Below are 12,603 nucleotides of genomic sequence, written 5' to 3'. Positions count from 1 at the left end.
GCTCACGGGGCGGATGAGCCCTAGGTAGTTTGACAACAGTCGGACCCTTTACGCGGGCCTGCTGCAGTGGTTTTCAGTGTCGCACTTACTATACGAGGCTCCTCAATAATCACTATATAGAGAATAGTTTTACTATTCAGATACAGCTGTCCGGTGGCTAAAAGCTGCAAACCAATACATCATCAAGTACCTAAGCCGGCCTGAAATCAATGACACAAGGCCACGCCCTCCTCACACGATGCATCTTCTCAATTCTCCACCCAGCCAGCTCCCCCAGATGCTTCCAGTCCTCCTTCGACCGCTCCTTGCCATTACAAGTAATCATCATCGTGAGATCGCCATACCGCGGCAACCTCCCCGACCTCCCAGGCACCTTGACCGATTCGATCACCAGAAAGCGACTCTTCTCTTCCAAAACAATACTCCGGCGCACATTCTTCAGGATAGTGACGACGTCATCGTCCATCCAATCATGCAGACACCACTTCATCGTATATACCGCCGCAGGCGGGATATCCCTTGTAAAGTCCCCGACGACCAACTCAGCCACTCTGTCCCCGACATCCGCGAATTTCCCACCAGCGTTCCGAAAGTCCGGCGTGATGAGCTCAATGACGGATTTCAGATCAACCAGACTCCCGCTCAGCCGCGGATGCGCACGCAATAGCGAGGCCAAAAATGCGCCTGACCCGCCGCCTATATCCATGATATGTGAGTCGCCCAGCTCACCCCATGGATAGTCGACCGTTAGACCCTGTGCTTGGGCGACTGCACCGGCGCCCAGCGTGCGCTGGAACTTGGCCAGTTTGCCTTCTTTGGCAAGGTACTCGAAGAGATCGAGATCCGTGCCGTACTCGATTTGCGCGGCGGTGCGAGCCTCGCCGATCTTCACGGCTGCAGGGAGCGAGCGGGAAACGTTGAAGAACTCGTTCGGGTAAAGGTCTGACCAGAGGTGCCATTGGCTCCAGTGGTCGTGGGTAAGGAGGGCAGATGCCCGATTATTGCTGTAAGTCTTTGTGCTGGCGTCATAGGCGAAGATGCCGTTGTTGACGAGGGTGTCGAGAAGCTGGTCGAGGCGTTGCGGCTGGATGCCGCAGCGGAGACCGAGGGGTGAGACGCCCTGCGGCCCATGCGTGGCCAAGTGGTCTGCGACGTGGGCGTCGACGACGGCCCATAGGGCTTTGCTGTTGAGGTAGCCGAAGAAGCCGTCAGTGAGGAGGGAGATGGAGGGGACGAGGTCGAGCTGGAGCTGGTCCATGCTGTCGACTAGTTCGAGCGCGAGTTCCTCGAGTTCCTTGTCTGGGAGCTTTTCGTAGCTGTGCAGTTCTCTGTCGAGCCAGGAGCGGGCGGCGGGGGTTTGGAGGATACTGTGTAGGCGCTGGACTCGCGACTTGAGCTTGATGAGGTCGCCGACCATGTTTACTAGGTCGGCAGGCGTTGATGCCTCATCGTTGGACGGGTTGTCATCCTGGATACTGGGTGCCATTTTGTAGGTGTTAATCGGCCTGGTGGGCTCTCTGAAGTGAGCGAGAGTTTATGCAAAACATGTCTCAGCCCCTTTGGTCCTGCTGATTCTCTGTTGATATAGATCCATGCCTGGTATAGAAGGCATGTACCACAGCCACCCTTCCTCCTGGGGAGGTCTCCGGTCATTTTCGGACGCCGAAGCCTAACTCGCCGTTCTTATGCCTACCCACCGAAGCGAGCGGACTCTCCGCTCAGAAGGGTCCATTCGAGAGGTCCTTTGGTGCTTATCAGTCATCAGACTTTTAAAACTGCGACACGCCGAGCCCCAGAAGACAAGCTATTTGGCTATGGATCCATTCACATTGCTGGCGGTGATGCCGCCGTTGGGTTTCTAATAAGGTGCAACTTGAGATTCTCAGCAACCAGGGTTAACTCGCTAAGGCTCTCTGCCTGGTTTAAATCATGTCCTCTTATTGCCCAGGGCTGTTTTAGGCTCACGAGAAGATGATGTATACAATGATATTAACGAAGCTATATTCAATCTTCCCACTCCCAATAGCGAAATTTGAGACTAACACTTCAAAAACCCATATTCCTTCTCTTCATGCCCAAACGCTGCAACCCTCTCCCAAGCCCGCTTGACCGCATCTCGCTCGCCCATGCGCGCAGCCCACTCCTTCATCCTAGGCCACTGCTCCACATCCAACCCGAATAGCCTGACCGTCGACTCCATGGCGAACGGCAGCGTCGCGATATCAGCAATAGTCGGTCTGTCGCCAACAGCCAGGTAATGCTGTCCTGACCTCTGGAGACGGTTTTCCAGTATGTCATATTGTTTCGCGATGTTCGACTGTAGTCTGTACCATACAACATTTGTAAGATTCAGCACACAAGACGCCTCTCACCAGAAGCCTATAAGCGGAAGAGCAAAAAGAACGGACACATACTTTTCAATAGTCCTCGGCAACCTCTCCGGATGCAACGCATGGAAATAAAGCCAGTATTTCGCCGTCGGTCCCAGCGCCGCCGTATGCAATGTAAGCCAGTTGCCTATTTCCGCGCGCTCGGCCAGGTTCTTCCCTCCAAAGGTTCCCTCTTTATCGTACGCGTCGGCAATGTATGTTAGTGTTGAGGTTGATTCCCAGGCGCTCACGATCTGGCCGTCGGCTAATCTGTCCTGTAGCGCGGGGACCATCTTGTGCGGGTTTATATCTGCGAACCAGGGGGCGGAGACCTTTTCGACGATGTAGATATCGTGCGGAATATTGAGCTCTTCAATGAGGATGAGTGGTTTTACGGTGTTGTGGGTTGATGTTGCGGTGCCTTTTGGCTTGGTTAGTGGGTGGTTCCTTGCTATGGTGTGGTATGGGTTGGTATGGATGGACAGACCCTGGACCACGAAGAGCAGGAGTCTTTCCACAGTGAGATCAGATGGTCGCTCCGTCATCTTTTCTTTCGAGTTGCTATGCGTCTTTCTTAATAGTATGTGGGCGGTAATCAGATGGGCCACGGTATGCTTTTAAAAGTGATGCTTGTCTGTGCTCCGATTTTTCGGACGCCGTGCGCAACCCTAACCAACCAAGTCCACCATGGATACTAAAGTCAATAACCTAAATAGACACAAGACAACAGATATCAGACATCAGACAACTTCACTTCAACAAAAGAAGAAAGTACCTTCCACAATACTATGACTCGCCCTATACCCAACCCCAAAGACGCAATCTGGTACTTCGCCTACGGCTCCAACATCCAAGTCTCAGTCCTCACCCGCCGCCGCATCACCCCCCTCGACATCCAACCCGTCGTCGTCCCAACGCACTACCTAACATTCGACATCTTCGGCATCCCATACGCAGAGCCCTCCTTCGCCAGCGTCGCCGCATTCCCCGTCGGCAAAAAGACAACCCTCCGCACGCACGGCGTCACCCGCGACGTCCCCGCCGTCCACGGCCTCGCGTACCTTCTTGTTCCCGCGGATTACCGGCAGCTCGTGATTAGCGAGGGCGGCGGCGTAGCGTATAATGAGATTGAGGTTGCGGGGTTTATCCTCGATAGCACGGGGGGAATTGATTCTCGATATCGTGATATCCCGCTGCGAGCTCGCACATTGCAGGCGAAGTACCCCTTGCGGCCGAATGGGGCGCCGAGTGCGCGGTACCTTGTACGTTCCACCCACAATGACATGTCATAGACACCACACCCCTACGAAAACAGCACCTAATGCTGGAATTGACGATATCACGCTAGGGCCTCATCTCAAAAGGCTGCGCCGAATCCGCCCCCCTAACAACATACAAAACCTATATTGATTCCCTCCCCTCATACTCCGCTACAGCTCTACAACGCTCCCTAAGCGCGCGACTAGGCGCGATTCTTTTCCTAAGCATGTGGCGCCCTTGGCAGCGGTTACTGGTGCGGTTGATTCGCGTCAAGACGGATGAGAATGGGCATAGTCCGGCTTGGTTGGGGTGGGTGATTATTACGTTTTATGGGTGGATGTGGGCGTGGCATGATTATTTGCATGCGGGTGTTTGGGGGAGGGGGGATGGGGTGAAGATGGAATTTCGGGATGGGTAGGTTGGTTGATTGGATTATGGGATTGTTCTATTTGGTGTAGAGAATGATGAAAGCGGTGCCAGATTAATGGAGTGGAGATGGAATACAGGATATTAGCAGTGTGCCATATTGTAGAGACCTGTGGGAGTAGCGAGGAAGCTGACACGGACAATGGGGAAAAAAGAAATAGGAAGACAGAAAGAAGAAGAAGAAGAAGAAGAAGAAGAAAAAGAAGAAGAAGAACAGAGAGAGAGAGAGAGAGAGAAAAGAGAACGAGATACAAACACCTTACATAGACTCCCATACTTACCCAGCACTAAACCGCGCCCCCACCCCCTACAGCACCCCCCTTCATCTTCTTCAAATTCACCCACCCAGAACACCCCGCAACCAAAACCGCAATCCCCGCCGAAACAATCGCCAACAAAAAGCAATCCTGCAAGGCAACCACATACCCATCCAAAATAACACCCAGCTCCTCACCCCCAAACACATCGCCCAGCTCCGTCGCGCCCGTCTGGATAATCAACCCCGGGTCAACATCCGGCAGGCGCCTGAGCACTTCCTTCAGCAGCGTATTACTAAAGATGGCTTGGCCCGCTTGCACGAAGATCGCGCCCCCCATGCACTGGAAGAAGAGCATGACTGCTGAGATGATCGCGAGGTCTTGGACTTCCACTACGGCTTGCCCCGCCATAATGGGCACCTGGATGCATAGGCCTACTCCTATGCCTGCGAGCGCTTGGTATCCGATCCATGCGCCTGAGGAGGAGGTCTTGTCGAGCGTGTAGAGGAGGCCTGCGGCGATGGTGGTGAAGATCGCCCCTGTGCTCAGGAGGAGGATGTAGTAGCCTAATAGACCTAGCAGGGCGCCTGATACAACAGCGAAGAGCCCATTTCCTAGGACGAGCGGCAGGGTGCGCACGCCCGAATTCGCGGCCGACGCGCCCTTGATGGACTGAAAGTAGATGGGGAGGTAGTAGAGGAGGAGGTAGAAAGTGCCCGAGAGGAAGAAAGTGAAGATTGCGCAGGAAGCGAGGGTTCGGTTTTTTGCGAGCCGGAGCGGGATCATGGCTTTGTTTTTCAGGAGGTATTCGTTTACGGCGAAGAGGATGATGAGGACTGCAAAGCCGACGAGGGTGCCGATTACGTTGGCGGAGTTCCAGGGTTCGGCGGCGCCGCCCCATTGCAGGGCGAGCAGGTAGCAGATTATAGCACCGAGGAGGAGGGTTATGCCTGATGGGTCCATCTGCAGGATGATTTCCTTCCAGTGGGTGTTTGCGGCCTGGGATTTGGGCGGGGAGTGGAAGAAGATGAGGATTAGTCCTGCGGCGACGCCGCCAATGGGTAGGTTCACCCAGAAACACCAGCGCCATGTGCTGTGGTCTGTGAAGGCGCCGCCGATCAAGGGGCCTGCGACGCTTGCAATGGCGAAACTGGCTCCTATGATACCGGTCATTGCGGGACGCTTCTCGGGGGGTGTCGAGAAGCCCAGGATGGTGTAGGAGCCTGCTGAGATACCGGCGGCACCAACGCCTGCAATGGCGCGCCCGACGATAAGCGTGACGGAATTCTGGGCGACAGCGCAGATCAGAGAGCCAATCTCAAAGATAGCTATGGATATGATGTAGATGGTCTTGAGCGGAAAGTAATAGTACGTCTTTCCCCAGAAGCCTTGAAACGAGGCGAGCGTGAGGAAGAAAGCAGACCCGTACCATCCCATGTCGGCAACGGTCTTGAACTCATCGGTTATGCGAGGAATGGCAGTTGAGACAATAGTTGTGTCCAGCGAGATGAGGAAGATGGCAGCGACAAGGCCGACCATGATAATGGTCAGGGCAACCCCGGACGGGTACTGCATCGCCTGGTCTTGAGCTTCATCTTTGCTCGTCGATGCGCGCGAGTCGGTAGTATCAGGAGGCGTGGTCGACTCGACGTCGGGCTTGGACTCGTCGTTAATCTGAAGAGACATTGTGTAGCAAGATCAAAATAAATGGAAGGCAATGATAGTGGATCCTCAGCAAGAAATGACAGAGAAGAGCCACGAAATGACCTCTACATGTACGCTCCCCGGAGAGATACAAGATAAGTCTCCGGGGCTCGAATTAGTTAGCTGGACCATCTAGACCTACGCTTAACAAACAAAGAACCAGGATGATTTGATCATACTGCGGTTCCAGACCCCTTGCCCGCATCCCTGGCTGGTGCCACCCCCGCTAGCCCCAGCCTGGGGTTGATCTATGTTGCACTCTGGCTTCAGGGTACTCGCAGACAACCAGGCTGCATGGTGAATGGGCAGCGTACGTCTTTCTCCTGGGATGGGGTGTCAGACTCCAGCCCTAGAAAGTTTCCGTAAAGTCTCCGGCGGATAGTCGCCGACACTTCAACCCTGAACCCAGTCAATCAAGTCTCGGACTAGACCACATTGCTTAGATATACGTAGCCACCTTGCACAAATTGGTGAATCTGAAATTATTACCAATTACTTCTGGCAACCCCGGAACCCAGACATATACTCCCTACGAGTAAGCTGCCTGGCTGCTGAATACTATGTGCAAGCAATATGGCCGGGCTCTTTCTTTCCCAAGTTATCACCGAAGGTGAAAAACATAGGCCTGGGATCTTATATTTATGATACTCATTCGCCCTACTTTGGGCTAATAGTGTCTGGGTCATATTGTCAAAGTTATTCGCATCATGGCTCTTCCAGGTTGTGAGAGTTCATGGCTTCAAGAGAGTTTGTTAGAAAGCCGCACTCCGGTAGTCAGCATGCATTGGAGCTGACTTGTGCCTGTGACTTGAAGATGGAATCCAGGGTGCATATCCCACTGTTACACAGTGTATGTCTAGTCCCAGGACATATGTTTTGTCATTGCTCCTGTATCTCAGGGAAAGTAATAAGTAATAAAGATTGGCCTGGACGCAATTTACAGCCAAGGCAATGCGGCCATCTGGCGATTATGCAGGATGGAATCAGGTCCTGCAAAGCGATGTAACAGGATACCCCAAGGTAAACTAATACTCTCCAATCAGGAATGGAATGAGTACACGCCTCCTGGTATACCCTTTTACTTTCAACAAAATTCGCGTCGCAGCCTATCAGGTATTATTTGCGAGGTGGAATGGCATAGTATTGGGTTACATTACAATTTCTTGCACTCGGGCTTCCAAGACGGAGTATCCAAAAGTTTTGCTACTGACTAGGTAGCTTTCGTTCATATGTCAGGTCGAGCCCCGAAAGCTCCTGATATGTCCTTTCACACATAGTTACCTACCCTAAAGTTTTGAACCCATCTTGACGAGCGCATGACTCCACCTATTTCGTTTCTCCCGGGGGAAATGCAATCCGCTATGACAATGGCAATGACGAGGGCGGGGACAGTGCAGAGAAATGAAACCTTCCATTCATTATGGCGATTACGGGATAGAACCCTAGGTAGCAGACCCGAGCTAATCCAGAAGGGTCTTTAGAATAAACCTGGGATCTAGAAGTATTCTATTCTATTCACTGTAAAAACTTCAGGATTACTCATAGGTTCCAATTCGTCGTCAGGAGTAGAGTACCTTACCTTACCTATTCGCGCGTCTTCCCGTGGCTATATAGAGGGAGTTATTCTACTTCAATCGAGTGCTTCCCTTACCTTACCCTTCCATGTTCATCCAGGGTATATCGAAGCAGTATGTATGCCTGAATCAATCTTCCCTAACTCTGGAGGTACGGAGTACCGACCGGCTAGCCACAGAATCTGCCCGCTTTGGAATCCAGAATAATACCGTATACAATGGTCGCAATCCAATGGTCTACAACTCATTGGTACTATAGCCCTTATAGATAGTGAATATTTTATGGTTCCCTCTTAGCTGGACTTCATCGCATGGAGTGCTTTTGTCTAAATATCTAATCTTTCAATGGCTGGCTGACAACCTGATGATCTGGATAGTTATTGTAGTTTGTACCTACCTAGTGGTACCAGCCTCGTCTATCTGTAAGGCAACGGGGGCAACGTACCTACTTTGCATCTCATTCCATTTCACTACCACCACTACCTGCCACTATTTTCACTGCCTCAGGCACAAACGTACGCCAAGAGCACAGGCTATGTCATATGCACGTGACTGCAGGGTCTTGTCGGAGCATACTGCCGCCCGTTACCGCCTGCCCCTAGGGTCGACCTCGCTTAGTCATACATTAGTCAGGTAGAGTTATCTTAGCTAGGCGGCCTCGCCATACCAGCCACCCAATGGAAGATCATCCATCGCTTCCCACAGGTCTTCATCAGCATTGGAAGGAATAATCTGCCAATCTTAAACCAATGACGAAGTGCGAGATCGCCATCTTATTTCGTACCTATTCTACATTGCCTATTATTTCCCAATATTGGCCAATCAAGCTTTCCTCCCAATAACACTTCCAAACCCAAACCTCACCATCTTCCCCTCACCAAACCACTCATGTAACCCTCGGACACCCTCATCTACCTTGTCCTGCGCCGCCTCCGCACTGAATCCCTGCCTCTGCAACATAAGCGGGATGATCGAAGACAGGGCATGCGTCTCCCATATTTGTGCTTGCGCCTTTAGCTCCTCTTCCCGGTTCTCTAGGGTATATGTTGTGTTCGAGATATCTTGTAGCCCGTTTTTCTTGTAGGAATCCTCTAGGATGTTTGCCGGGCACAAGAGGAGGTTGTTCATGTCGATGTAGTCGAGCCAGGACTTTACGAGGAAGTTGGTGCGGGTGTCCTTGCTTTCGGGCGCGTCAACGAGGCCGGATGTGTCTAGCTCGACCCATTGGATGTAGCCGCCGGGTCCTAGAAGATAGGTCAGTCAGTCATCGTATCTCTTATATATGACCAAAGGTGGTGTATACGCACTCAAAATTGTAGTCAAATTCTGCACGGCCAACCGGAATTCGGCCTCCGGGAGCGCCGCAACGAGCATGCGCACATTGACCAAGTCATACCGATTGTGGTGCTCAGATGGGAACGGCTTCAAAACATCTTGAACCGAGAACTCGACGTTCTGTGGGTGTGATGGAGCGAATTGCGCATCTGAGATGTCGAAGCCGTGAAAGTATCGATTTGATTCCGCGCCGGGGAACTTTTCATTCAACAGCTTTCGAGCCTCGAGGAGCCATATTCTATACACCGGGCCAAGAATTAGAACAAAAGCTATATCCGGTGTGAATTTATGAGTCAAGCTTCAGCAACGTACCCAGTTCCAGTCCCGACATCGGCAACTGTGGAAACACCATCAAGCGGTATAGCGCTGTTGATCAGCCCCATGACGGCTTTGACGATAAAGTCGTGCTGCCCATTCAGTCTACAGTTATCAGTTAGCCAATATTGCCGATAAGATCATATACTTAGAACATCAACAAGCGCAGGAATGACGTACCGGCGCGACTCCGCTTCATCTCTAGCAAGACAGTAGATTTCAGTCCCTGATGCGTCGCCCATTGTTTCGTTATTGTGTATTGCTTGAGTATCGAGAAGCAGTCTGCGACTCACATCCGGGGTAGCCGTCGTACTTATATGCCGAATTTACGGTGTAGGCGTTGACTCCAATACCCGGACACGTACCGGACGATCAGGCGAGCCGTGGCGGGGACAAGAGGGGCACGGATCACGAACGGGTCATGATGGCTTCAGCTGAATTGGGAGCCTGAAACAGGAAGGAGGAGATGTCAGTCACGGGGATCTGCTCGGCGGGTACTCTCCGTCGATGAAGCCAGAGCCATAGAGCAGACGTGAAGATAGGCTCTAGAAATCGTTGAACGGGATAAGCCAAGTCCATACATATCGGAAGCCAATCAATGTGGCTTGCGAGGGTTGGGGTCAATCTCACGCGAGCTGAAGAGTAGGACGAATTCAACGCTGCAAGATGATTGCCTGCAGAAGCCATTGTTGGAGGCTAAGCTCCGTCAGCTTCAATAACAAGCATTGCTATACTTTACTCCGTAGCCTGTACAGGAATTGGCGCGCATAAGCCATGCATTAGGCCCCGCTTGGAGAGTTGGAATGGTTAAACGGCCCAGAGACCCACCTCGGTTGTGTGTTTGGTGCCGAGGGAACGTAGATACCCCGCGTATACTGGGTGACTAGAGACACAATTGATGGACTGAGGAATACGATAAGATGATCTGGTCGTGATGGCGAGTGTAATGGGTGTGAGAGAGAAAGGAAGATGAGCAATCAATTAGAGAAAATCCGCTGATATCCCCGAATGGGAAGGCGCCCCATCGGCCTCCCGAGCTGACGTTGGGGGCTGACTATGCCGGTCATGGCGTATGCGTATGGACATACTCCTAGGGCTGATAGCAATAGTTTACTGTATATGGCATAGTATAATATACTTGATTCATTGACAAGAACGAATTATATAGCCAACAATCTTCATCCTGAGGACTCATGATCAGATCTCAGTAGAAGAACAAGCCCTAACCTACTAATTAAGGCGTAATAAGCACTATCACTGCCACACAAACTCAATAATCAATAGCCTAACGCCCCTCCGCCGCCCCCTCCACCGACGGCCCATAAGCCCTAAACCTCCTAACAGAAACCCCCTCCTCATACAACCGATCAATCTCCTCCGTCGACAACCCCGTCGTCTCAGGAACAAGCACCCAAACACCTCCCAAAAGCAGCACCGAAATTCCCGCAAACGGAAACGCCGTGCGCGCACCAAGATCCCCAGAATCAACATTATACATATACGGCACTGTAAACGTCATCACCCAGGTCGAGAGCGTTTGCGCGAAGACGCCGATGGACAGCGTCTTGACGCGGAGTCTGTAAGACGAGATCTCAGCAGCGATGGGCCACCCGATTGCTTGAAGGAGGGAGTTTTGTACGGAGATGAGGATGTTCATTAGGACTGCTATTGCCCAGGCGGGGCCCATTCCGGGGGCATAGTAGAGGGATCCGATGGTTGTCATGAAGGCGAGATTGATTGCGCAACCTGTCAGGAGCATGTTTCTGCGGCTGATGAGTTTACCGACGGCGCCTGTGGCGACGATGATTATAACGGCTAGTGCGAAGCCACCGATGGAGATGTCGAAGACGTGCACGGATGGTAGGCCTAGTGTGAGCAGGAAGTAGATTGACTGGCTGAGGAAGGCGGCGCCGCCGAGGTTGGCTGTGCTGTAGAGGAACATTACTGTTAGGGTGCGTTTGAGGTTTGTGCCTTGGAAGCAGTTGAGGTAGGAGCCTGCTGAGATTCGTTGCTGTTCTTGTTCTTCGGAGATGGTTTTTACGAGGTAGGCTAGGCGGTCGTCGATGTTGGTGCGGTTGTAGAGCTTGTTCATGACTTTTCGCGCTTCTTCTGTGCGGTTTCTGTTGATGAGGTAGATGGGAGACCTAACAGCCGTAAGCTCATTGAAAGATGTTGACATCGAGAGACTTACTCAGGAGCCAAGAAGCAGGCTATGGCAAAGATGCCTCCAACAGCCCATTGTATAGCGAACACATTCCGGAAGGCTTGCTCATCTGTGTAAGGTACGAATATCCTTACAATGCCCAGCGCTAAACCCTGCATGAAGACAATGAAGAGCACCAGAGCAGTCTGAATCGGATTTCGGAGCTTCAGCGGCGCGACCTAAATACAACTACAAGTTAGCACGATTCAAACGACCCTCACCAAAATATAAGCTAAAGAAGAACCCACCTCAGAAGCATACGTCGTCCCAATCGCCATCCCCGCCCCAAGCGCAAGCCCACAAACCATCTTCCCCGCCAACAACGCACCCCGACTCTTCGCATAATAGATAACCGCCGTCCCAGCAAGAGATAAAATCCCCGCAATAACGCCAGGCCATTTCCGGCCTACCCTATCAGAGATCATACCAATGCAGATGGCCCCAATGGCCTGTAGCAACGACGTCATGGACGTCCATAGCGAAGTCCAGATGGATGGGAGATATAACCCCTCTTCATTAACGTTGCCAAAGTACATCATGAAAGAGGGCATCGCGATGGTCGAGCCGTTGCAGATTTGGTCGTAGCCGAACATTGCGCCGGCGGTGAATGCGATGCTGCCTGGGGAGAAGTGTTAGGTTTCGCTTGTGACTTGAAGAATGGTGATACGGGTGAACGTACATGCTAGGACAGCTCGAGGATGCAACTTTGCTGTTTCCCAAAGACTCAACTGGCGCTCTTGTTCTTGTATAAGGCGGCCTCGTTCGGCGGCATCATCTGTACTGTTTATCGCTTTCTCGATGTGCGCGGATACTGCCTCGGAGTCTTTGTTCCCCATGATGCTGATGTCTCCTTCTGGTAACTTGCGTATACTAGAGAAGAGTGGGTATAGAGATTTTAAGAATCGACCGTGGTGGAACTGTGGAGAGATGAACGGGGTTGTTAAAAGCAAACATCTTCCCCACGGGGAATGTCATGCGGGGCGGCATGGTTCGCTCGAGATAGACCGAGAACGGTCAGGCTTGCGTGGCTATTCGTCTGTAGATGCATCCTAGCCCGGCTGGCGCCGGGCCTGGAGGAGCCAAGAGCCGTTGCGACGGCGTTGCCTGGATAATCCGGGGATAACCCTAGCTCGAGTCGGATAACCCGCGGAAAATTCAGA

General features: G+C 52.1%; 6 protein-coding genes across 6 annotated transcripts; 1 reads left to right on the top strand and 5 right to left on the bottom strand.

Moving 5' to 3' along the window:
* Positions 1-190: 190 nt before the first annotated feature.
* On the bottom strand, positions 191-1,486 carry gliM (O-methyltransferase gliM; the record flags this gene model as incomplete). Its single annotated transcript, XM_073772291.1, has 1 exon — positions 191-1,486. The coding sequence occupies one exon, from the start codon at positions 1,484-1,486 to the stop codon at positions 191-193; it is 1,296 nt and encodes a 431-aa protein (XP_073632494.1).
* Positions 1,487-2,038: 552 nt separating this feature from the next.
* gliG (glutathione S-transferase gliG) lies at positions 2,039-2,914 on the bottom strand (the record flags this gene model as incomplete). The annotated part of the gene is made up of 3 exons (XM_073772290.1): positions 2,039-2,324; positions 2,415-2,790; positions 2,857-2,914. The coding sequence occupies 3 exons, from the start codon at positions 2,912-2,914 to the stop codon at positions 2,039-2,041; spliced, it is 720 nt and encodes a 239-aa protein (XP_073632493.1).
* A 243-nt stretch (positions 2,915-3,157) lies between these two features.
* gliK (gamma-glutamyl cyclotransferase gliK) lies at positions 3,158-4,047 on the top strand (the record flags this gene model as incomplete). Its single annotated transcript, XM_073772289.1, has 2 exons — positions 3,158-3,631; positions 3,718-4,047. The coding sequence occupies 2 exons, from the start codon at positions 3,158-3,160 to the stop codon at positions 4,045-4,047; spliced, it is 804 nt and encodes a 267-aa protein (XP_073632492.1).
* Positions 4,048-4,342: 295 nt separating this feature from the next.
* Positions 4,343-5,998, bottom strand: gliA (MFS-type gliotoxin efflux transporter gliA; the record flags this gene model as incomplete). The annotated part of the gene is made up of 2 exons (XM_073770913.1): positions 4,343-4,851; positions 4,888-5,998. 2 exons carry the CDS (start codon positions 5,996-5,998, stop codon positions 4,343-4,345), a joined length of 1,620 nt encoding a protein of 539 aa, XP_073632491.1.
* Positions 5,999-8,412: 2,414 nt separating this feature from the next.
* Positions 8,413-9,482, bottom strand: BDV14DRAFT_195792 (class I SAM-dependent methyltransferase; the record flags this gene model as incomplete). The annotated part of the gene is made up of 4 exons (XM_073772288.1): positions 8,413-8,834; positions 8,898-9,163; positions 9,238-9,345; positions 9,421-9,482. The coding sequence occupies 4 exons, from the start codon at positions 9,480-9,482 to the stop codon at positions 8,413-8,415; spliced, it is 858 nt and encodes a 285-aa protein (XP_073632490.1).
* An 886-nt stretch (positions 9,483-10,368) lies between these two features.
* fmqE (MFS-type transporter fmqE) lies at positions 10,369-12,499 on the bottom strand. Its single transcript, XM_073777676.1, has 4 exons — positions 12,123-12,499; positions 11,692-12,062; positions 11,432-11,622; positions 10,369-11,384 (listed from the first exon to the last, which is right to left on the bottom strand). Exons 1-4 carry the CDS (start codon positions 12,277-12,279, stop codon positions 10,526-10,528), a joined length of 1,578 nt encoding a protein of 525 aa, XP_073632489.1. The 5' UTR covers positions 12,280-12,499; the 3' UTR covers positions 10,369-10,525.
* Between the last annotated feature and the right edge of the window lie 104 nt (positions 12,500-12,603).

This window comes from Aspergillus stella-maris (assembly GCF_047715825.1).
Source record: "Aspergillus stella-maris strain CBS 113639 unplaced genomic scaffold BDV14scaffold_4, whole genome shotgun sequence".
NCBI lineage: Eukaryota > Fungi > Ascomycota > Eurotiomycetes > Eurotiales > Aspergillaceae > Aspergillus > Aspergillus stella-maris.
The sequence above is the reverse complement of the archived record's forward strand: the minus strand, read 5'-3'. Positions and strand labels throughout refer to the sequence as shown.

Bases quoted from the DNA above. Each gene is read 5' to 3' on its own strand.
- fmqE (XM_073777676.1), bottom strand. From the start codon at position 12,279: ATGGGGAACAAAGACTCCGAGGCAGTATCCGCGCACATCGAGAAAGCG. The intron at 12,063-12,122 runs GTACGTTCACCC...ACTTCTCCCCAG, and splicing joins TCCTCGAGCTGTCCTAGCAT to GCAGCATCGCATTCACCGCC. The intron at 11,623-11,691 runs GTGGGTTCTTCT...AGTTGTATTTAG, and splicing joins GGACGACGTATGCTTCTGAG to GTCGCGCCGCTGAAGCTCCG.